This window comes from Rana temporaria, chromosome 7, assembly GCF_905171775.1.
Source record: "Rana temporaria chromosome 7, aRanTem1.1, whole genome shotgun sequence".
NCBI lineage: Eukaryota > Metazoa > Chordata > Amphibia > Anura > Ranidae > Rana > Rana temporaria.
The window spans coordinates 85459811-85484317 of record NC_053495.1 but is presented as its reverse complement, the minus strand read 5'-3'; the positions used below and the strand labels follow the sequence as shown (position 1 = coordinate 85484317).

At 42.6% G+C, this 24507-nt stretch overlaps 2 protein-coding genes across 2 annotated transcripts in view; both read right to left on the bottom strand.

The window, feature by feature from the left end:
- The window catches only part of GRIN2B (glutamate ionotropic receptor NMDA type subunit 2B), a 1689627-nt gene that overhangs the window by 994915 nt on the left and 670205 nt on the right, over window positions 1-24507 (bottom strand). The gene's annotated exons all lie outside the window — the stretch shown is intronic.
- Window positions 3882-6010, bottom strand: LOC120945459 (40S ribosomal protein S3a-like). Its single transcript, XM_040359616.1, has 2 exons — window positions 5853-6010; window positions 3882-4604 (listed from the first exon to the last, which is right to left on the bottom strand). The coding sequence occupies exons 1-2, from the start codon at window positions 5969-5971 to the stop codon at window positions 3929-3931; spliced, it is 795 nt and encodes a 264-aa protein (XP_040215550.1). The 5' UTR covers window positions 5972-6010; the 3' UTR covers window positions 3882-3928.

Below are 24507 nucleotides of genomic sequence, written 5' to 3'. Positions count from 1 at the left end.
GTCTGTACAGACTTACCGGATCCATTCGTCCAAAGGGATTCCCCGCACGCGTCGTAATGATTTGACGCATGCGTGGAATTCCTTATATGACAGCGTCGCGCCCGTCGCCGCGTCATAATCGCGGCGACGGCGCGACACGTCATCGGCAGAGGATTTCCGCGCGGATTTCAATGGGATGGTGTGTACACTCCATCCCATCGAAATCAGCGGATATCTTTGAGAGGATTTATCCGTGGAAACGGTCCGCTGGACCGTATCTGCGGATAAATCCTCTCGTGTGTATGGGGCCTAAGAATAGATAAGCAGCAATATAATAAATGTTTAAACGAAACACGGCCAAACGCGAGTTGCCTCTGAACATCCACCTGGAACTCATTTTTGTTGCTTTCCATAAAATGCTTCTAAACTCAACTGCCTAGAAAGGACTATAAATGGCCCTGTGTACATGTACTGATAAGATCATAGAGGAGAGTTCAATGGCAGCTGAAGAAAAAAGCCCAACTTCTCCTAAACGTCCGTTTACCAGCAGCAGTGTACATATGGCCTTAGTGAGCACATCAGAATGGCATATCTTGACTTGACAATATTTGCCCACTCTTGCCATTCCTTTGTTATTTTTAACCACTTAAGGACCTTGCCTGTTTTTCAGACCCAGTGTTTACAAGTTTAATTTATTTATGTTTTGCTAGAAAATGACTTAGAACCCCCAAACATTATATATTGTTTTTTTTTTCTAACACCCTAGAGAATAAAATGGCGGTCATTGCAATACTTTTTGTCACACTTTATTTGCGCAGCGATCTTACAAGCGCCGTTTTGTTTGGAAAAAAATCACTTTTTTGGATAAAAACATAAGACAACAGTAAAGTTAGCCCATTTTTTTTTTATATTGTGAAAGATAATGTTACGCTGAGTATTTGGAACTGTTCATAATTCCCTCTACCTTGACTAAGGCTGTTACAGCTGAAGAAAAACAACCCCAAAGCATGATGATGTCACCACCATGCTTCACGGTGGGTATGGTGTTCTTTTGGTGACGTGCAGTGTTTTTTTTTGCGGCAAACACATATTTTTGAATTATGGGCAAAAAGTTCAATCTTGGTTTGATGAGATCATAACAACAAGGTGAAAACACATCTTGCACTCTTGGGCCCCCCAATCCCCTCCGTTTTACTTACCTAAGCCACGGTACTTACCTAAGCCATGGTTTCCCCCAGCTTGAGGAGGCTAGTCATTGGAGATTGATAGCAGCGCAGCCATTGGCTGCCGCTGCTGTCAATCAAATCAATGATGTGGCGTGCTGGGGGGCAGGGCCGAGTGATACAGTTGGCGGCTATAGTCGCTGGCTGTATCATGGGAGCGTGCCGGCAAGCTAACCTCCTTTGGGAGAGTGCTTCCCAAGAAGGGGGTTAGCTCTTGCGGGGAGGAGCCGAGACAGCCGCCGAGGGACCCCAGAAGACCAGGAACTGTACAGTGTAGGTAAGTATGACATGTTTGTTATTTAAATATATATATATATATATATATATATATATATACACCTTTAAATTATATCAGGCATGTACTGACTCCTATTTAACATAAGTTTGAATGTGATTGCTTAATTCTGTGATTGCTTAATCCTTCTAATCCCTCTGTCAATGACAACACAGTCCTGGACAATATCTCCCTGCAGGAGCTACAGGCCCTACAGGACCTAATGGAACTGTGGGACAACAGTAACCCTAAGGAGGAAGGCTGGACACATCAACTTCCGGGTGTTGTGCCCGGCGGTTTAGTACAGTCAAGACACAATAAACCTGTCTATGTCACTCCAAAAACATACAAGCCCAAATCAAGGTCATTCCCAGTCCTGCAGGGCAATCCGAATATTTGGGCCTCTGTCCTGCAGGTCACCAAAGCTATAGAGGCAGCGAATTGGAAGTCAGGTACCACACCTAACCTAAGCCACAACTTAAGAACAGCTTTGAATACTATCCGCAATAATGACGATCTTGTCGTTAAAGCCTCTGACAAAGGGGGAAACATTGTGGTAATGGATAGAGCTGGTTACGAGGAGATGTGTCTCAAAATTCTTAAAAACAGAGACTGGTACAGACCTGTACCAGCCTCGATGATTACACAAAGCATTGAGCGATACCGTCAAAATTTGAACCGCACACAACGTCTGGGCACTATTGATGAGACTACATTACAATTCCTGAATATTGAGAGCCCCACCACACCGACATTTTATGCCTTGCCCAAAATACATAAGGGGGTCCTACCCCCTCCGGGCCTCCCAATTGTATCCGGCTGTGGCTCATTAACTGAAAATATCAGCAGGATAATCGATGAGTATTTATATCCTCATGTCCAGAGCTTGTTCTCTCACGTTAAAGATACCATCGAACTGTTAAAGATTGTTGATGGTCTCATTATTCCACCTAACGCCTGGCTAGTCGCAATTGACATAGAGGCACTTTATAAGTCTATTCCCCATGGGCTAGGCACACATGTCATTAGGAGCTTCCTTAATGAGCGAGACAAAAATACCTCCAAATACAATAATTTCATCATAGAAATGCTTGAGTTCATTTTGACGAACAACATATTTCTGTTCAAACGTTCCCACTACCTCCAGGTACAAGGAGTGGCAATGGGGGCGGGTTGTGCCCCCTCATATGCCAACCTGTACCTGGGGAGGTGGGAACATGACCTCTTCAATGAGGAATCCAGGAACACATCATCGGATAGCGTGCTAACATGGCATCGCTACATAGATGACATGTTCATGGTTTGGGGGGGCTCCAAGGATGATCTTCTATCGTTTCTGGAGGGGCTACAAACCAACAATTATAATCTAAAGTTCACATACAATTACAGCCAGAAAAATATAACCTTTCTGGATGTTGAACTCTTTGTTGATAATGAAGGCAGTCTGTGCTCCACACTCTACAGGAAACCTACAGCAGGTAACAGTCTATTGCATGCCTCTAGCTCGCACCCCAGACCACTTATCAACAGCATACCATACAGTCAATATCTAAGACTGAGGCGTAATTGCTCTCATGAAGAGGACTATAAAAAAGAAGCAGTACAGCTCTATGCCCGCCTCAAAGAGAGAGGCTACAGCAAGACGTGTTTACGTCGTGCTTACAACAAAGCCAGCATATTAGATAGAAATGATCTTATCTACGAATCCAAAAATGCTTCTAAAGTAAACACCACTAGGGTAATTACACGGTTTAATCGTCAACATCAATTAATTCGGAACATATACAGCAAGTACTGGTATCTTCTTACCTCTGATGACAAAATTAATAAATGTATTAATTTGACACCAGAGATAACCTTCAAACGCTCTCCCTCAATTAGGGACAAAGCTGTCACAAGCCACTATGCGGTACAAATGGTGCCAAAACCAACTAAGACTGGAACCTTTCCGTGCGGCAAATGCAATTTCTGCCGATACATTCTGCCAGGTAAAAACATTTCTCTTCCTAATGGCGAAACTTATTCACCTAAGTTTCGTGCAACTTGTCAAACAATAGGCATTATTTACCTAATGAAATGTAATTGCGGTGCCTACTACCGTATGTAGGCAAAACTAAACGCAACTTTTTTTGCAGAATAAGAGATAACGTTCTAGCCGTTAGAAAAAAACTTATGGAAACACCCATTAGCCGTCACATAGGCTTGTTCCATAATCATAACCAGGCAATGCTGGGCTTTTATGCCCTAGCACATGTTCCTCTCAATGAGAGAGGAGGTGATGCTGACAAACGACTGTTACAGACGGAAGCACGCTGGATTTATACACTTAATGCTACTCAGCATCCAGGGTTAAATGAAAACATAAGTTATAAGCCCTTTCTTTGACTTTTTTTTTTTTTTTTTTTATTACAGAACAGGTGTTTATTTTACAGGCTGAATCAGATTGATAGTCTCAAACAGATTCCTGCACAGGGGGTTCATAACCATCCGCCCTTTCGACTTTGGCGCCCGTATCATCTCCAGTTGGCTTGCCAGAAGTGCCACCCTCTCCATGCAGTTCCATGAGTTTGCCCAACTCAAATTTTGGCTTCTTCAACATCTTGACTTTACGAACATAGACATCATGAAGAGGGTAGATTGACTGACAAGCTTTTTCAATGTCTTTGCCTACGCTGTCTGGAATTAGCTTGTTAACAACCTCTTTTAGGTCATTAGTTTGGACTTCCCGGGTCATGATTTCCATAATTTTCTTGCGAATCTGACGAACTTGCTGATGCTGGGCATATGACGTCTTCCTGATCTGATTATTACGTTTTTTAGTGAATCCAACACAAAAGAGACGGAGCAGGTAGCCATCTGTTGTCTTTACATCAACATGAGCTTCAATCATGGTCTGCCACTTCTTGACCATAGAGCACATCTTGTCGCGGGTCAGATCCATGCCATGAAAGTTGGTGAGACAATTCTTGCCCTGAACATCTTCAGTAATCAGTTTGAATTTACGGAAGGCCACTTCATCATTCTGCAGGTCAGCAAGGCTTACCTCAAATACACGCCCTTTGAGGCCATCAGATGCAATCTTGGTTCCTTGTGTCCTTGCAACCAAAGTCTTGCCAAGGTTGCGGATAGGGTTGTCCCGATACCACTTTTTTGAGACCGAGTACAAGTACCGATACTTTTTTTCAAGTACTCGCCGATACCGAATACCGATACTTTTTTTAATGTCATGTGACAGTGGCAGTAATTTTTTTTTTTTTACTATTTTTTTTTACTATTTTTTTTTTACAGTGATTTTTATTTATTTATTTTTTTAGGGGGGCGTGAATTGTCAGTGTGTTTTTTTTTATTTATTTTTTTACATTTTATTTATTTTTTTATATTTATTGCAATTTTTTATTTTAATTTTAATCAGCCCTGTTGGGGGGCTTTGGTGAGATTTCAGGGGTCTTAACAGACCTCTGGCATCTCCCCTTTAAGACAGAGAAAGGGACTAGGGAAACAGATTCCCCAGTCCCTTTCTCAGCAGCTTCAGCTGAAATGAATGGAAGGAAGCTCCTCTCCATTCATAAACTGAAGCATCGTAAACACAGGAGGTTACGATGCTCAGTTATATGAATGGACAGAGTCGGTAATCACCGACTCTGTTCATTCAGAAAAGGTAGGAGCCGGGCTTAGCAGCTCCTACCTCCGCTCTCCCCCCTGACAGATTGAGGGGGGAGAGCGGCACGGACGGGGACGGGATGGATGGAGAGAGACTACAGGGACGGACGGGGGGGGGAGAGAGAACGGGACGGACGGACGGACGGGGAGGAAAGAGCACTGCATGGACGGGGGGGGGGAAGAGAGAACGGGACGGACGGGGGAAGGGGAGGTAAGAGCACTGCATGGACGGGGGGGAAGAGAGAACGGGACGGATGGGGGAAGGGGAGGTAAGAGCACTGCATGGACGGGGAGAGAGAACGGGACGGACGGACGGGGGAAGGGGATGAAAGAGCACTGCTTGGACGGGGAGAGAGAACGGGACGGACGGACGGGGGAAGGGGAGGAAAGAGCACTGCATGGACGGGGGGGGGGGGAGAGAGAACGGGACGGACGGACGGGGGAAGGGGAGGAGAGAACGGCACAGATGGACGGGGGAAGGGGAGGAGGAGAGAGAACGGCACGGATGGACGGGGGGAGGTGAGAGAGCAGCACGGACAGGGGAAGACAACACTGACCATGGGGGAGAGAAGATTTGCAACTCCCCTGCCTGCCCGCTCAAGTATCGGGTGAAGCATCAGGAGCATTTCCCCGAGTACAAGTACTCGGGGAAATGCTTGGTATCGGTCCCGATACCGATACTAGTATCGGTATCGGGACATCCCTAGTTGCGGATATTGAACATGGCTGGAGCTTTAACATCATACCAATCTTTTTTGGAAAAGGGGTCAACAATCTTCTTCTTGGCACCTTTCTTGCCGCCTTTGGTCAGCCTCTTGTTCTTGCCGACTGCCATCTTGCCCAGCTGGGAGAGAAAGCCTTTCTTTGACTTATTGACATTAAGTTTGATATGCTGTGGTCATCATACTGTCATCTTGAACTCTTCCTCCAACACCGTGTCTTCTTTCCCCTGTTTTGGCCCTACTAAGTGGCCACCAGCCATATTCCATCATGGCCTATCATGCTCTTATACTTTAGTCCCTGGAGCACTACTACCGTATTTATTCGAGTATAACGCGCAAAATTTTATACCCCCAAAAAAATCAAAGTTTGGGTGCACGTTATACACGAGGACTGGGGTGGGGTGGCAGTGGCGTTCCACTTTAAACCTAGCCTTTTGTATCACCTTGCTCCCCCCCCCCGCCGCCGCCGCCGCTGCTACCGCCGCCGCCACCGAAGCCACCAACGCCGCTACAATGTTAATCACCGCGGCGCGGGGAACATTACAGACAGCTTTCGTTTGAATAGCTGTTTTGCCCGCCGCGCGTAGACACTCCCCCTTGGACGGATCTGTCCAATCGCGAGCAAGGGGGAGTGTCTATGCGTGGCAGGGTAAACAGCTGTTCAAACGAACGCTGTCTGTAATGTTCCCACGCCGCGGTGATTAACAGTAGGTGGCTGCATATACAGGGGACATGGCTGGACATACAGGAGACATGGCTGCACATACGGGGGACTTGGCTGCACATACGGGGGACATGGCTGGACATACAGGGGACATGGCTGGACATACGGGGACATGGCTGGACATACAGGGGACATGGCTGGACATACAGGGGACATGGCTGGACATACAGGGGACATGGCTGGTTATACAGGGGACATGGCTGGATATACAGGGGACATGGCTGGATATACAGGGGTCAATACATTGTCAATAAATGATTTTTGGCAATTACAATGATTTTATACCGATTTTTAATCGAAAATTAGGGGTGCACGTTATACACGTGTGCGCGTTATACTCGAATAAATACGGTATTCCTTGCTGCATCAGGGAGGTGGCACAGTGGGTGCCGCAAATTGTGTCCAAATACACTTTGATGTGCCCCATTCCTGCGATACTCTACTACCCGGCAATTGGGAGTATGGAACCCCAATGTGCAGTCCATATGACATTATATTCTTAATGATTAATTAAATTTCTTTTGGAACGTTTTTGTATAAATTAATATATTCTTTTGCAATACTGTAAATGTCCGATGCCATTGATGTGTACCTCTAGTGGATTGGTGTTGCGATCTGTGGACTTTTTTCATGATATCCGTTGGCACCCCTGCCATACGGGCTTTTATACTTATTTTTTCTTTTATATATGATTTTTCTTTTTCTTTTTCCCCTTTTCTCTTCCTTTTTCTCTTTTTCTTTTTCACTTCCTCCTTCTTTCTTGATTCTCGTTTTCATTTGCCTGTCATGGATGAATTATTCCATGCCTTTATACCACCCAAGATGATCTGTCGCCACTCAGCCTATTGCCTGTGCATCTCTGGCATACTTCAGCCCAATTCCAACTGTCAAGCCACTTTGGGCGGTAGGGGGCCTGCACCAGCTTAGCCTGTGCTATGCTGAACTCGAGCGGAGGCCTGAGTGACAGTGCAGGTCAGTTTCCCGACGGCACCCATTGGTCAGGCACCGAGGCGTCATTCATGACGCCAGTGCATGTCCCCGTGGGTTGCCGCTTTTCTGCGCAGGCGTGTTTGATGCAGCATCTCCTTGAGAGATGTTCTCCCTCTGCGCAGGCGCGGTCTGTGCGGCTCCCTTGGGGAATCCCCATGACGGCCGCCGTGATATCCACGCCCATTGTAGAGCGATATGCTGCCCCCCACCCAGATGAATATCATCTTGATCTGATTGGGAGCAGTTTATCAGGGAGCCGCACAGCTGATTCATTAGCGTGAGCTCTGTCAGAGGATTCATTCCTCTGCTTACTGAGGTAGAAGCAGGTCACAGGTATGTTATTATCCATAGATTTTTTTCTTTTAATTTTAATTCAGTGCTGACAAATAGCCTGTCTGTGATACTTTGTTGCCACTGGCAGACTCTTGGTCACTTACATGTTTGTCAATACCGAGGAAATATTTTTCCTTTTGATTGATTTCTTTGTTCTTTGATGTTTTACTATTTAGTATATGGATATATCTGGCATATCGGCGACTGTGTCCGCCCAATTGTTGGCAGATATTGCTGTAATTTAAACCAGGTAATATTATTACTATTATCCATAAATATTTTTGATCCTTTGTGTCCTTATCCTTAATTTATAGGATTAGTAACCATACTGCTTCAAAAATATTTTATTAAATTAAAGATATATATTCCTTGAAAAATCTCTTTTTCTTTAATATCCTGTAGTCTATTTAGGTGTTCATGTAAACACTATACTATATATTGCCGCGATATGCGGTTTTAACTTCATTAAAATATTGATTTATTGAGAATACTAGATAGAAGCCCTATATGTATGCTACATTTTATTTATTTCCAAATTTAATATCATTCTGTTTTGTGCTATACAGTACTGACATAACTTTCCTGGGTTGGTCCACAATAATCTCTTTTGAGACAACTTCATCATAGAACTCTCTTATTGTTTTGAATACAACCTGTATCAGGGCAACTGTAGTGGCAATATTATTATTTTTCTTCATGTGTTTATCTATTACACTTTTCTTTCCTGTCTACTTACAACATTTCTATCCTGTACTTGCAGTACCTGCCTACCTCCGGCTCATCCTCCTCTATAGGCTTGTATCCACAGGCTTTGTGTGCTGCACGGCGACCCTATACGCATGTACAAGAGGTTCCTCCTCTTCCCCCACCCCCTTTTTTACATCTGGGATTCTCCATCTGGGACACTGAGTTAGCCACGGTTAACTATCCAGGTCATTCATACTCTCGTTAAAGTCCACAGTTATCGCAGACACCCTATTCACTCTATTTTTGCCTTCTTTAAGACATATACCTTTGCATTATAATAAATTATTATCTTTTACATTTATGGTCAAATATATATTTTTCTCGTATTTATTGACACATTACATTTATGTTATGTATTTGTATATTATTTTGTTTTGTTATTGATATACTCTCTGTTTGCATAGACTACTGCCCCCTATTGGTTCCTGACAAAGCCCTTTTGGGCGAAACTAGTAGAACCGCTATACGTGGGTTGAAATGAAGATCACCTGCATTCTTATGCATCTGAAGTATCATTTTATTTTGTTAGTCTGAATTTTTTCAAACATGCATTCTATAGTATTTATTGTACATTTTTCTATTTATGTTTCTATATAAAAAACTTTTTTATGAAATAAATTTTTGATATTTATATTTGCTGTTGTGGTTCTCATGATTGAGGTTTGACCAGGCCTACGTATCTGCATATTGTACTACTGTTTATGCTTGAATTACAGTCCCTACACTTTTCCTGTTAAATGAAACCTCTATAAATCTTTTTCTTTAGAGGGACTTGAAAGCTGACAGTCATATTCATGTAATTAGTGTTATGCTCTGCCAATCCATTTATAATTATGAACACAGTTACATCCCCAGTTATAAGAGGGTGTGCACACTTATGCAACCATATAATTAATTTTTTTACTCTAACCCCCCCCCCCCCAAAAAAAAAGATTTCAGTTTGTTTCTTTAATTGAGTTGGACAGTTTATAGGTCACATTAACCACTTCAATACCATGCACTTACGCCCCTTCCTGCCCAAGCCAATTTTCAGCTTTCTGCGCTGTCGCTGTTTAAATGACAATTGCGTGGTCATGCTACACTGTCCCCAAACAGAGTTTTTATCATTTTGTTCCCACAGATGGAGCGTTCTTTTGGTGGTATTTGATCGCCTCTGGGGTTTTGAATTTTTGCTATACAAATAAAAAAAGACCGAACATTTTGAAAAAAAATAAAAGTAAGTTTTCTCCTTCATTGATGGGCACTGATAAGGCGGCACTGATGGACACTGATAAGGCAGCACCGATGAGGCTGTGCCAATGAGGTGGCACTGACGATGGGCACTGATATGCGACACTGATATGCGACACTGATGGGCACTGGTAGGCGGCACTGATATGAAGCACTGATGGGCATTGATAGGCGGCACTGATGTGCACTCATGGGTGGCACTGATAGGCGACACTGATGGGCACTGAAAGGCTGCAATGGTGAGTACTTATGGGTGGCATTGATAGGTGGCACTGCTGGGCACTGATAGGCGGCACTGATGGGCATTGATACATGGCACTGATGGGCACTAATGGGCACTGACATGCGGCACTGATATGCAGCACTGATGGGTATCCCTGGTGGCACTGGCAGGGATTTTGGGTGGGTACTGGCAGGGATTTTGAGTGGGCACTGGTTGACAGCTACATGGGCATTGATTGGCAGCTGTCTTGGCACAGATTGGCATTCCCTGGTGGTCGAGGGGGCATACCTGGTGGTCCAGTGTGGATGCCCATGCCTGGTGGTCCTGGGTGGCATACTGGTGGTCCTGTGCGGTGATCCGAGGGGGGGCTGCGCTGATAAACTATCAGCACATACCCTCCTGTCAGGAGAGCAGCCGATCGGCTCTCCTCTACTCACGTCTGTCAGACGCGAGTGAGGAAAAGCCGATCAGCGGCTCTTCCTGTTTACATTGTGATCAGCTGTGATTGAACACGCCGGAAATTATTTGTCTCATTTTTTTACATCACAGAAACCTGACATTTTAACAGGGGAGGTAGACTTTTTATATACACTGTATTACCAGATGAGGCTCCATAGTTTGAAGATTTCAAAGCACCTTGGGAGGGAGAAATCGCCAACCCAGTGTCCGGGTTTTGTGGAAAACTCGCAGGGTGTGTCTCCAGGTGTGCACAAACTAGTAAAAAGAAATTATTCAGCGCTAGAAAAATAAACACTAAAATGTGCAGGCCAGCACTAAGGTAAATTCAAATAAAACACCTCACATGGATATAAAATAGTAGTAGTGCAGCGCAAAACATGAAATTCATTAAATAAAATAACATATACAAAATATATATATATACAATGAAGAATATATATGAAGTCCATATATAGTGCTCAAGTGCAAATAAAGATCCAAAACGGAATATAAATGATATAAATAGAGTCCATATAAAGTGCTCAGGTGCAAATAAATTCCAAATCAGAATAAAACAGGTGCAAACTCCAAAGGGTGAATCCAGAAGAACCTCCACCAAATAGCAGGAATGGCCTCTCACCTTATTGCTTCGACCTACAATAGGTCACAAAATATGATCAGAGAACCTCCCTGTTCTCAGAGGACAGCAGCCAAAATACAGCAGATGATATCAAACTCAGGGACAGGCCATGGCAATCAGGGCATAAAAGACAAAAAAGAGGGAATCTAGTGCTCTCTGAAGCCAAAAGCCTTCTCTTTTACCCTGCGCTGATGAAGGGACGTAACGACGTACGAGGGTGAGGGGCCACGTGTGACGTCACCCGCGATCGCCGACCTACAGAGAAACCCATGCTGCTATGGATATCTCAATATGCTTTTTTGCTGCACTCGTCTGAGAGTGCTTTTACATGTGAGTGTACTCTTTTTTATCCTTAATAAATTATTGGCTTTTGGCTTCAGAGAGCACTAGATTACCTCTTTTTTGTCTTTTATGCCCTGATTGCCATGGCCTGTCCCTGAGTTTGATATCATCGTGGTTCATCTGCTGTATTTTGGCGGCTGTCCTCTGAGAACAGGGAGGTTCTCTGATCATGCTTTGTGACCTATTGTAGGTCGAAGCAATAAGGTGAGAGGCCATTCCTGCTATTTGGTGGAGGTTCTTCTGGATTCACCCTTTGCAGTTTGAACCTGTTTTATTCTGATTTGGAATTTTTTTTGCACCTGAGCACTTTATATGGACTCTATTTATATCATTTATATTCCGTTTTGGATCTTTATTTGCACTTGAGCACTATATATGGACTTCATATATATTCTTCATTGTATACTGTATATATATTTTTTGTGTATGTTATTTTATTTAATTAATTTTATGTTTTGCGCTGCACTACTACTATTTTATATCCAGGTGTGCACAGCCCTTATATCATGGCCTGATGAGAGCTCAGGGCCGTTGCTGCCATTCAGAGGCACAGGCTGTGTGTGAAGATATTGGTGTGCTCCAGCCAGGAGAGGTGGCCTGCTATGGAGACATGACCCTATATTGAGGGGATTTCTTAACACTGGGAGAGTCAGCACAGTTACTTGGGTCCAGAGAGACTGAGAAAGCTAAGGTGACTAGCAAGTCCACAGAGGAGCCTGGAGGGAGTCCTGTGTTTCTGTGAAGTGGGAAAGCCTGGGGTGCTGGGACTGAGAGAACCCTATCTAGTGAGACCAGGAGTGGGGCCTGAGCAATAAGGTATTGTAAGTGCAGAGTCTGAGGAGCCCAAGGTCAGGGAAACCATTGCTAATAGTAGCGGAGTGGGCAAGCATTTTTGGTTACCTGTTGTTGTCCTGTGAAGCTGAAGCCCCTGCGCGGAAAATCGTGTAAAGCCTTTTTTGTTTCAATAAAAACAGGCTACCAACCAGGCCCTTAACTACACAGTTCCTGCCTGACGTGGACTCACTGTACAGACGCATCTACCATGAGAGCTAAACATCCCCCTATCACAATGATTTATAATTAACTATTGTATATTCATAGTGGTAGCCTTTATGCTGATTAAAAAAAACCACTGGATTTTCTGCAGTGCTGGCTGGTAGCTAGAAAACAGACTGGATGCAGCAGTTTATTTTCAGCTAGAAAAGTGCACTTTTTAAATCAGAATGATAATGTGATTTGGTAATGCTGACATGCACTTAATAAACTTATACAGTGTGAATTTTAATGAGAGGTCCACTTTAACTCTTCAGCCTATCTTAATTAGAAGCAAAATCCATGGACATGATCCTTTTTCCTGAGGCAACTCTGGGACTTCACTGAGCTATCCAAAGTGCTGCATGAACAGAGTAAATGGAAACCTATGTTTTGACATTGTTAAATTAAATAAGTCTGCTGTGTTTTCGATGTGCACAGCAAAGCAGAAATACAATCAGGCAAAGTGTGCATATCATTGTGCACTCAAGCAGTAAAAAATGCATGCATTCATATTGGCTTTTTCAGCATATTGCCAAAAAACATGTAGGTGAAGCTATCTTTGTTACGTAAAAGAAGTCACTTGACTAGACTATAAAAAATATTGTCATATTGTTTTCTATTTAAGGTGATACTTGAATGTGAAAAAAATACTCTCTAGGTTGAGCATATAGATTTGGGGGTTCTTAAAGGGTCACTAAAGGAAAAAAATGTTTTAGCTGAAATGACTGTTTACAGGGTATAGAGACATAATAGTTAACGGATTCCTTTTAAATGATTAAAAATAGATCAAAACCAATCATATAATGTGCCTGCAGTTTAGTTTCGTTTTTGCTGTTGTTTGCTGGTTCTCTGATGTACAGAGAGCCAATAGAGAGCAGTGATACTTTGTCTAAAACTCCTCAGCACCAATCCAGTTTTGTTTTACACACAGTAATCACACCTCCTTGTTTAGTCACCACCGTGAGAAATCTCCCAGTACTGTGGTGATCAGGAAACTGACAACCAGGAAGTGTCTAGAACAGAGAGCATTTACAGCAACATCAAAGCAAAAATAAACAATGAGGACATGAAACCAGGACTGCAGTAAGGTAAAGGAAGCTATTTAGCAAAAAAATAATTCCTTTAGTGACCCTTTAACTCTATGAAAGTGGGGATATCTGCCCATTATAATTATATGATCAGCCCAGTATTCTCTTAAAGCTGAACTCCAGGCAAACAGATAAATATCCACATGAAAATGAAATACATATATGAGAACTGGTTCACTAGCCAAGGTGTTTGTATCTCTGTAAGTTCAGGTCTCATATTTACACATCCCCCTAACACAGCACATCCCTGTCTGCCAGGGCAGCAGACTTGATTTTACTTTGCTGCAGCTCAGTAAAACTTGCAGGTCTTGCTCATACCCCACTCTCTGATTGGACAGAAAAGGAGAATCTGCAGACTTCTCTCTTCCTATCATGCTCCTTGCACTGGGGCACAACTGATTGGTAACTTGTGCTATTTGTCCCCTAATATACATTATTTTGGACAAGGATTGCAAGAAGCTGATACCAGGTCAAACTCAGGTACTTACAGTGCTTTTATTTAAGAAACATACTGATATCCTAATTAATACAGTTGCATTAATTTGACTTATATATTTAACTGGAGTTCAGTTTTAAAGTGTAAGAAATGCCTAATGCCCTGTACACACGATCGAAATTTCCATCGGGATAAACTCTGACGGATTTTTCTGACGGAATTCCGTTCAAGCTTTCTTGCATACACACTGTCACACCAAATTTCCGACAAGCTCAATGCTTCTGAGCATGTGTCGACTTAATTCTGAGCGTGTGTGTTTTTTTCTCTGTTGGAGTTCCATACAGACGAATGGAATTTCCGATAAAAAAAAAAAAATCATCAGAAAAAAAGAGAACAAGAGTCCGTCGGAATTTCCGATGGAACAACTCAGATGGGGCACACACACGGTTCAGTGCAATTTCAAGTGCACTTTTGCACTTGTAGTGCAAAGTGGATTTGCCTTTAGTAAATAACCCCCATAGACTACAATGGAGGGGAAATAGAAAGCAGAAAAAAGCTCAAAACAGTTCACCTGTAGGAGCAGCTTCTTTGAACTGCAGTGTGTATGACAGCCCATTTAATATACTCATTTAGGTAAATGATATTGCACAGGCAGATTATAATATGTAGACAGTACAAAAATATTCTCCAGTGCTCGAGGGTATTGTAATGGAAATGGATATATATGTTTTTTCTGCCCTAAGGGTCGGGGGAGAAACCACTTGTCTTACAGATTATAATATACAGTATGTGGTCATCCTAAAGCTGTCTTGTTGGATAAGAATTGCTTAGGCAAACCTGTAAACTAGAGAGCTGTTTGTAAATCTAAAGAAGACTGTACAGAAATGTACAAAGCCAGTTTACACAGTCTATTCTAGCTGCACTGCTTTAAATGTAATTGATGGTCCTGAATTACTAAAGTGTGAAATGAGGTAAAACTGTGTTCACTTTGAACATGAAATTGTGTATAAGGATTTGTTTACACCTGTGGCAGCCTATGCCCACCCCCCCCATGCATCGCATGCGGTTGTAGGGCAGTTGTGGCACGGCCACATTCACTTGAGTCTTGTTGGGTTGCATTATTTACTGTCAAACACAACATGGCATATAATATTTGCCTCAGTTGAGCCCCTTTCCAGTGGCAATTTTATATTAAAGAGGGGGGGGGGGGGTAAAATGCCTGGAACACCTATGTCTATAGCCACAAGTGTAAACAAGCCCTAGGAGATCCCACATTTTTTAGTCCCCCCTCACATTGCTGGCACCATTACTGAGTTTTTTTTCCACTACACGTGATAGTATACTTATAAACTGTATTGTTTTAACCTTTATTTTATTACAAATATATGCTGCTTGCTTTCAGTTGTATTGATTAGCAAACAAGAAAACTCACATAGAAAAAATATATTTTACAATTATTCTAGGAGCCATGATATAATTTCCTTATGTATTTATTAAAAGTATATCAACTATTTGATGGTGTGAACTAGTGAACATATACCCCTCAGAATATGATGAAGATATTACTAATGTACTGCTTGAAGGAGATTTGCATGACATATATGTAGGTAAGTGGGATACCATGAAGCACTGTTCACTCATTTCTGTGTGCTTTTTTCACGTTCCTTTTTCATAAAACATAGTTACATAGTAGGTGAGGTTAAAAAAAGACACAAGTCCATCAAGTCCAACCTATGTGTGTGATTATATCGAAACTATCGATGTCCCCCCCCCCCCCCGCGCTGAAACCACTGCCTGTGGAAGGGAACGCCTCATCCTTGCCCCTCTTACGGTAAAGAACCCTCTACGCAGTTTAAAGTTAAACCTTTGTTCTTCTAATTTTAAATAAATAAATAAGACTGTCATTGTGGACCTTTCCTTCTGTCTATCCCGCTGACCTACTCATTTTAACACTGATCTGTAAGAAGTATACAGATAAGGACTTCTGTTTTACTCTGACTTTTCTGACCTTCATGCTTGTTCCATGTCTAAAAAAAATAGTCAGAAGTTTAGCATCAGAAGAAGACAAGGAGCTAGCAATTTCAGAACAATGTCTGCACGGGCACCCCCATATTTCCCTCATGAGAAGTATGCTATTATTAATTCCTAAGAAAAAATGATTACTTTACATTATATTGTTTCTGCATTGTATTTAACCATAGTCTATTTTGCTGATATAAAAGGGCATATCATAATCTAGTCTAACTCATAACTATGGCACATGTAGCACCCCCTCCTGCATGGGAAGCGAAAGAGTGGACTCATCTCCAACAAGGTGAAGGCTAGCATTACTTTAGGGTGGAACCAAGTAATGCTAGAGGGTGTTACATGACAAGGAAGGTTGCCAGTCACTTAAGGATTGTTTAAAGGAACACTAAAGGCAAACTTTTTTTGGGCTAAATAGCTTGCTTTACCTTATAGCAGTCTTGATTTCATGTCCTCATTGTCCGTTTTTGCTTTGAAGTAGCTGCAATCCTTTGCTGAACTCCTCACTTCCTGGTTGTCTGGCTCCATAGTAAAAATCTCATGGGAGCTTCTTCACTGTGGTCCAAGCCGTGCTCGTCCCCATTCTCTGCACTGCCCCGCCTGGACCCCGCCCCTTTTCTTTCTGTACATCGCCCATAAGAACACACTCAGTCTGTCTCTTGCTGTCTGCAGGGTATCGCTGTCTTGCTGGCTGTGGGTTGAATAACTTTAATATCGTTGGGCGGTATAGTGAGAGGTATAGTAGGCGGGCTATTCAAATCAGTGCACAGAGTGCGCGTCTCGTTTTTTTTTAAACTGCGCATGCGCAATGCGCAAAGCATACTGGGAAATGTAATTCCCAGCATGCCGGTGACGCCGCTCCCCCAAACGAGCGGCGAAAATCAGGAAGTGCAAGGCAGAAACAAAACCAGATAGATGCAGGTAAGAGATACCATGGAATTTAATCGCTTTTCACTTTTTTTTAAAAAAAAATCACTAAACTATTATGTCTTTATAGGCTACTGCAGGGCATTTTAGCAAATAAAATGTTTTTCTTTAGTGATTCTTTAAGTTTTATTGCTCCAGATCACAGAGAGAGAAGGTTAGGGTTAAATCTCCTGTAGCAACCAGGCTTTCAGACTTCAGCACCTCAAGACAGGGCCAGGATTTTCTGAAAGCAGACACTCTGTCCCCCTCCAGCAGATATCCATTGGGCTCTCCTGCACCAACACATACTTCCTTCCTCCAGGCAGGGTTGCTCAGCTAAACCTGTGTTGGGCTCATAGGGCTCAGGCCTAAACAGCATGAACACCAAACACATTCTCCCCAGGTCAAAGCCAGGGGAGAGAGCTCACCAAGCCACTCCCTGAGCTTTTATAACTTCTCCCAGCATGCACCACTGTAGAAAAACTGCTATGCTTAAATGAAAAAGACTTGCTAAATCCTGTAACTATAGCTCTAGATGTCAGTGACACCTAGTGGTGACAGTAAGGTACTCTAACAACATAAGCAAGAAACCAAATGAGCAGCTAGCTATTTTCCCAGTTTAGTTACCTCCCAGAAAAGATACATTTAGACATCCACTAAATACAGAGTGGCTACACACAAATTCAAGTTCTATTTAACATGGGTACTATAGAACAAAACATCCAAGTAAGCCCATGTTGCATGATAGCTAAAAGTAGACATTACAATGTCAGTGGATTAATGTAAAAGAAATCTGTAACAGTTAAGAGATTATTGGGATAATGTATGTGTTCTATTAAAGCAAAGCAAGATTCTTTCTAAAACAACCCAGGAGGCTCATCACTAGCACCCCTTAATGGCACCACATGTTCCAGGGCCACATTGCATTCAGTGCACACTTTCTCAGTATACTTCCTTGTCCATGGACAGGATCTCAATAGACATCAGACATGCCACTTCTCTTATCGAGTGCCACTTCAGCTTGCGTTCCATCAAACTAGTACCAACTCCATCCTCTCAGAGGACCTCATGGGTGGAAAAACAAGAATTCCCACAAGAAGGTCACCAACTTTGCTTGATTTTAACCCCAAGTTCCCCTCATAAAGCTCCTCTTTCTTGCAATGAACGTTCCATATAGTCTCTGTCTTTGCACACCTTAATCTCCCTTATGCTACTACATCTATTACCTCCGGACATGTTCTCTTCATGGAGTGACTGGAGTAGTAGATATAAAACTTATACACAGTTTACTTTAACATTTATTATATTTTGTTAATTTTGGGGTACACTTGCTAGAAATCTCTTTACAACTTAACAGATTAGAAGGTAACAATAAATACATTATCTTAGGTCTTATACTACATGCTGCCTTGAGGGAACACAGCTATTGGGACCATGCTTTCCCAGCAAGGGAATACCAGTCACATGGTAACAACATTTATTTTTCTTGACAGAGCATAGCATGTCTGCTCCTTACTCAGGCGCCATACAACTCCAACCAATCCCTCTTCCTCCTGTGTTCTCCCGATTGGAGAACACAATCATCTGTGAGACCAGACTGTTACCGTGTGCATCTGACAAAGGCAAAAAACACTCAATAAATGCCCCCTAACATATCATTTGGTCTATGAGGAAAAGTAACCAGCCGTGTGTGCCATATGTATAAACTAGAGTTTTGTATTGCCAGTAGCAATGGCACTTGCAGAGGGCAATTGAACCTTGCAAATTGCACAGTTATTTCCCCTTTAGTAAATCAACCACAAAGAATACTTTCAAATGTTTTCATTGTTTAGCCGTGGTATTCATGTAATTTTATACCCTAAGTTGTTTGTTTGGCATACCTTGTATTGATGTGTTCACATGTTGTGGCTGAAGTTTGTAGTGTCATAGCTGATTTTCCTATGTCTATGGTTTGTTACTGCTAGCTTGTCCATGTTTGCCAAAGGGAGAAGAAAACTTCTTGTTCTTAATCACACAAAGTGCAGGCAAAAAGGTTTATAATACCTTGAGCCTAGGTTGACATTGCTGCGGGTTAGAATTTCACACAATTTCTTTATTTTTTATTTTTCTTTTTTTATTTTTTTTACCACTTCAGCTTTTACCAAATTCTAGAGACCAGCTCATGATTTGATGCTTCTTATGTCTCGGTTTGTGGTTTGCATCATGTGTGGTATATATTCTGTGCATATTTTTATTTTTATTTATTTTTTTTATTTTATTTTTATTCCACCTTTAAATTATTAGTGTACTTAACAGTATGTGTAACAGCCACCCGCTGGGGCCGTGAGGTCCTGGCCCCACTTCCTTAGCCCTCCACGTCCCAGCTGGCCGTGAGGTCCTGGCCCCACTTCCTTAGCCCTCTACGTCCCAGCTAGACTGAACGGGGCACATTACCATATAGCCAACTTTAGGAATTATTTTCACCCCCCCCCCTCCCCCTCATGGCTCCCAGGAATCTCCTAACTTTTCCCTCGAGTACAAGAACAGTCTCAAACGTTCATCAGAAAATAAAAAGTATATGAATCGCTTTAGGAAATGACCATAGAAGGGATAGATATAGTTTCTACTATAAAACTACTAACATACAACTCGTTAGTAGCGTACCCTGACTCTCTCAGCATAGCTCCATGTTTTTTTATAATCCCTCCATTTTTCCCATTTCTCCCTATGTTCACCGATCGTCTCTAGGTGACTATCCTTTAACTCTTCCAACCTATACGTTTCCTCCACTTCGTCTATCCAATTCCAGACGTGTGGGCATTCCGTCTCCTGCCACTTTTTGGGTATAAGTTTCTTAGCAGCGTTTAAAAGGTGAGGAAGTAAAGACTGCTTGTATTTTTTTACCCCCTCTTGGCTGCAATGAAAGAGCACCACCCAGGGGTCTTTCTTTAATTCTTCGCCCGTAATAGTTTTAATTTGACTCAGAATTATGTCCCAATAGGTTTGTATTTTTGGGCATAACCACCAAAGATGGGCCATTGTGCCTCTTTCTGAGCAGCCCCGCCAACACTCTGCGGTCTGACCCGCTTTAAATTTGTTTGCTTTCTCCGGGGTGATATACCACCCTGAGATACACTTGTAATTTGTTTCGGCAGTTCGTATATCGATTGCAGATGAATGGGTTAGGTGCATAATCCTATTATAACTATTTGTCCCTCTTGTGATTCCTAACTCTCTTTCCCATTTATCTATGAAAGGTGCCTCACTCCGTGAACCTATCTTTACCAATATCCCATATAATTTAGTGATAGTGCCCTTTGAATTTTTAGATTTGCAAATCTTCTCAAGTGGAGTGAGCTCCGCCTCCGTCCGTAATGGGCGGAAGAGGTGCCGCACAAAGTGATGCAACTGGGAATAATGCCACCTATCCAGATTCCAAAAATCCGTTTTGGATCTCAAATCTTCATAGGACATTATCTCTCCATCTTTAATAATATCACCTAAGTGAACAGTGTCTACCTTAATCCAATTCCCTCCAATTTTATTTTCGCCTGGAGCAAAATAAGGGTTTTCTTTTAGATTCATTAATGGGGAGTTAAATTTTCCCTTCTAATTGTGTCAGTGTCCTGTCCCACATTCTTACAGTGTCCCGTGTTAAATCATGTTATTTGTGATCCAGTGCTCTGTGTTGTGCGGGGATCCAGATAATATTTTTCAAATATTTACTTGTTAGTGCTTTCTCAATTTGCACCCACCTTTTATCAGTCCTATCCCGTGCCCATTCTACCGCGCGAGCTAAAACCGCCGCCTTGTAATAACTTTTAATGTCCGGAACTGCCAGACCGCCGAGTGGCTTGCCCTGTTTTAGGGTGGAGAGGGATATTCTGTGCTTCTTATTTTTCCAGACATAGTTTAGTAGCAAGGCATTAATGATTCTCAAAAATTGCTGAGGGAGAGCTATGGGGACTAATAAAAATGTATAAAGAATTTTTGGGACTACAACCATCTTCAGCATATTGATGCGTCCGATCCATGATATAGGTTTATTAACCGTTCTTTTTAATTCGCTCTTGATCTCATTTAGTAAGGGAACATAATTTATTTTATACATCTTCTGCTCTGTGTTGGCCAGTTTGATACCTAGGTACTTTAATTCTTTGGTCCAGGGGAATGCGCAGATCTCCTTGACACGACACACCTCCTTTTTGTTTAAATTAATATTCAAAATTTCAGATTTAGTTACATTGATTTTAAAATTTGAGATCGCGCCATATTGTTGCAAAACTTTAGAGAGCTTTGGGATAGAATTGGCCGGATTGGTTAAGTAAAACAAAATATCATCGGCAAAAGCCGATAATTTATGTTCCTCCCCTTCTACTCTAACTCCGTTAATGTCAGGGTCGTTACGTATGGTAGACAGCAGCGGCTCTAAAGATAGAATGAAGAGGAGGGGGGACAGGGGACAGCCTTGTCTTGTCCCATTTTTCATCTCGAATGGGTCAGATAGTGTACCATTAATTTTTATTTTTGCAGTGGGATGGTGATAAAGTGCTTTAATCCAACGGGACATCTCGTTTCCTATTCCCATGGCATTAAGAGTCTCCATCATGAGCCCCCAGTCTACCCTGTCAAAAGCTTTTTCAGCATCTACTGACAGGAATAGTCCTGGGGGCTCATTCTGCCTTATGGTCTGTAGCAGGAGAATTGCCCTTAGACTGTTGTCTTTACCCTCTCTGTTGGGCACAAAGCCTACCTGGTCGGGGTGTACTAAGGCGTGCATAACCCCTTTCAGGCGCCCCGCAAGAATTTTTGCAAAAAGCTTAATATCTGTATTTAACAGAGAGATAGGTCTGTATCCCGAACAGAGAGAGCTATCTTTCCCTTCTTTCAAAATTATTGCGACCACTGCCGCAATAGCTTCGCTGCTGGTTTCAAATTCAGACCCTAGCCCATTAAAATATTTGCACATCCTCGGTATCAAAATGTTGCTATATCTCTTATAATACAGGGAAGAAAACCCATCCGGCCCCGGGCTTTTTCCGCCCGTGGTGGTATTTAGAGCTATTTTTATTTCTTCTTCAGTTATGGGGCGGTCCATATTGGAACTTTCCATCTCCTCTAATCTAGGAAGTCCTGCCCTGTCAAGGAAATCTCGGGTCTTTCCCTCCCTCTCCCCTGCCTGCCACCCTGGATGTTTTAATGTGTATAGTTCCTCATAATATTTTTTAAATGTTTCCGCAATTTCTCTGGTTGCGTTAACCATGGTCCCGTCTTTGCTTTTAATTTTTTCAATATAATTTCTAGCTTTCTTTTTTTGAGCCATTTTAGCTAGGAGCTTGCTTGGTTTGTTACCCCAAAGGTATCTCTCTTTGGAGATACATTTTAATTTATTTCTCGCTTCCTGTTCCATGATTTCCTTGAGAGCATCTCTTTTTATAATTAGATTATGATAAATCTCTTTTGATCCCTGCGCTTTGTGTTTGCATTCTAGGGACTCTATATCTTTAATCAGGGTGTTTGTTTTACTTTTCCTCTCTTTTTTTTTTTTTAACGCCCTCCGCAATTAGAATTCCTCTGATGTAAGCTTTGTGCGTCTCCCAAAGGGTTGCGCTAGTAATCCCTTCCTTGTCATTGATAAGAAAAAATTGTTTTAATTCCGCCTCCACCCTACTTGCCCCTCCTTCATCGCGTATCAGGCTATCATCTAGGCGCCACAACGGCCGCTGTCTCTTTTGTATAGATAATTTTATTTTCATGGAGATTGGTGCGTGATCTGACACAGTCATAATACCTATGTCCGTCTCCGTAATAGAGTCCAGCAGCCTATGATCCGCCAGGATGTAGTCAATTCTGGAGTATGTTCCGTGGGGAGGAGAGTAAAACGTGTAATCATGTTCATTTGGATGGAAAATCCACCAGACATCGACTAGTTGGCAGTCATGAATCTTTTGTTTAATTCTTTGTAAATGCACATTTCTTGTCTCCTTCCCACGGAACGTGCTATCTTCTTTCGGATCGAAGACGAAATTCAAATCACCCATCAGGATTATATACCCCTCAGCGAAATCATTCAATTTCCCCAGAATTTTCCCTAAGTATTGGGTTTGGTGTACATTTGGGGCGTAGATATTTGCTAAGGTATAGACTATGTTATCAATCCTTACCCTAAGAAATATAAATCTCCCTTCTGGGTCTGTCATCCTTGCCTCAAGGGTGAACCCGAACCCCCTTGTAAACCCAATTGCCACGCCCCTAGCGCGTTTTGAGATGGAGTCCCCGTAAAACCAAGTGGGGTATGCAGGGGAAAAAAGCTTGATATTCGCGTCTATGGTTAAATGGGATTCCTGGATAAAGACAACGTCCGCTCTAAGTTGTTCAATCTCGGCAAGGACCTTTAGTCTTTTAACGACTGAATTTAATCCCTTTACATTATAAGATAAAAATTTTACTTCTGTCATTTTCTATAACTAGATAATTTCCTGCTGAACTTTCCATGAGATTCCGGGAGCCATTTTCCCTATTTCCTCCCTGTTTTGAAGATGGAGAAACCTTCTCCCCTTCCTAACCCACACCCCCCCCTCTATCCCTCCCCCCTCCCCCCCCTGCCCAGGCCGATACATCGCCTCTGAACCGTAGGGATCCTTGGTGTCCCCTACCCGTCGGTTCTTATGGATGAGGTGGAGCACCTCTGCGCTCCTCCCGCCCTTTTTTCCCAGGTATTCCCGGGTACTTGATCTTATATGGGTGGGGTACAGATCTGCCCTCCCTATTCCCCTCTCCGGTCATCCCCCCACTCCCCCCCGCAACACCAAATCGCATCCCTCGGGACCGCCCCGGGGGCCATGCTGCTTTCCACTAGCTATTCGACCCATCCGGGTAAATCCACAGCAGGCATATCCAATTTGCGGCAGAACCCCGCCAGATCCTCGGGAAATATTAATTTTGCTGACACCCCTTCTTTGTGGCCTATGAAACAGGCCGGATATCCCCATTGGTAATTTATGTTAAGTAATCGCATCTGTTCCAGTAAGGGCTTTTGATATCTTCTTCTGGCCAGGGTTTCCCAGGCCAAGTCCGTGAAAATCTGAATCTCCATCCCGGCATAGGATAACGGCGGCTTTCTTCTCAGTTTTCGCCATATCTCCTCTTTATGTTCGAAATGTCTGAACCTGGCAATAATATCCCTGTGCCAGTTTCCTCCTCCCTCCCTGATCTTCCCCACACGATGGACCCGTTCTAATTTGAGGGGACCTCCCGAGCCATTTTCGAGGAGGGGGAGGAACAAATCATTGAGAATTTTTCTCAGGTCTTCACCCTTCTCCTCCTTAATAGATCGTATTCTTAAATTTTGCCTTCTGTTGCGGTTCTCTTGATCTTCTAATCGGTATTGTAGCCACCTCTGGTTTTGTTTCAGAGTCAGATGTTGATTTTTTAATTCAATAAGGTCAAGGTCCTGCTTTTCTATCTTTTTCTCGGCTTCCTCCACTCGTTCCAACATGTGGAATAGGTCCGT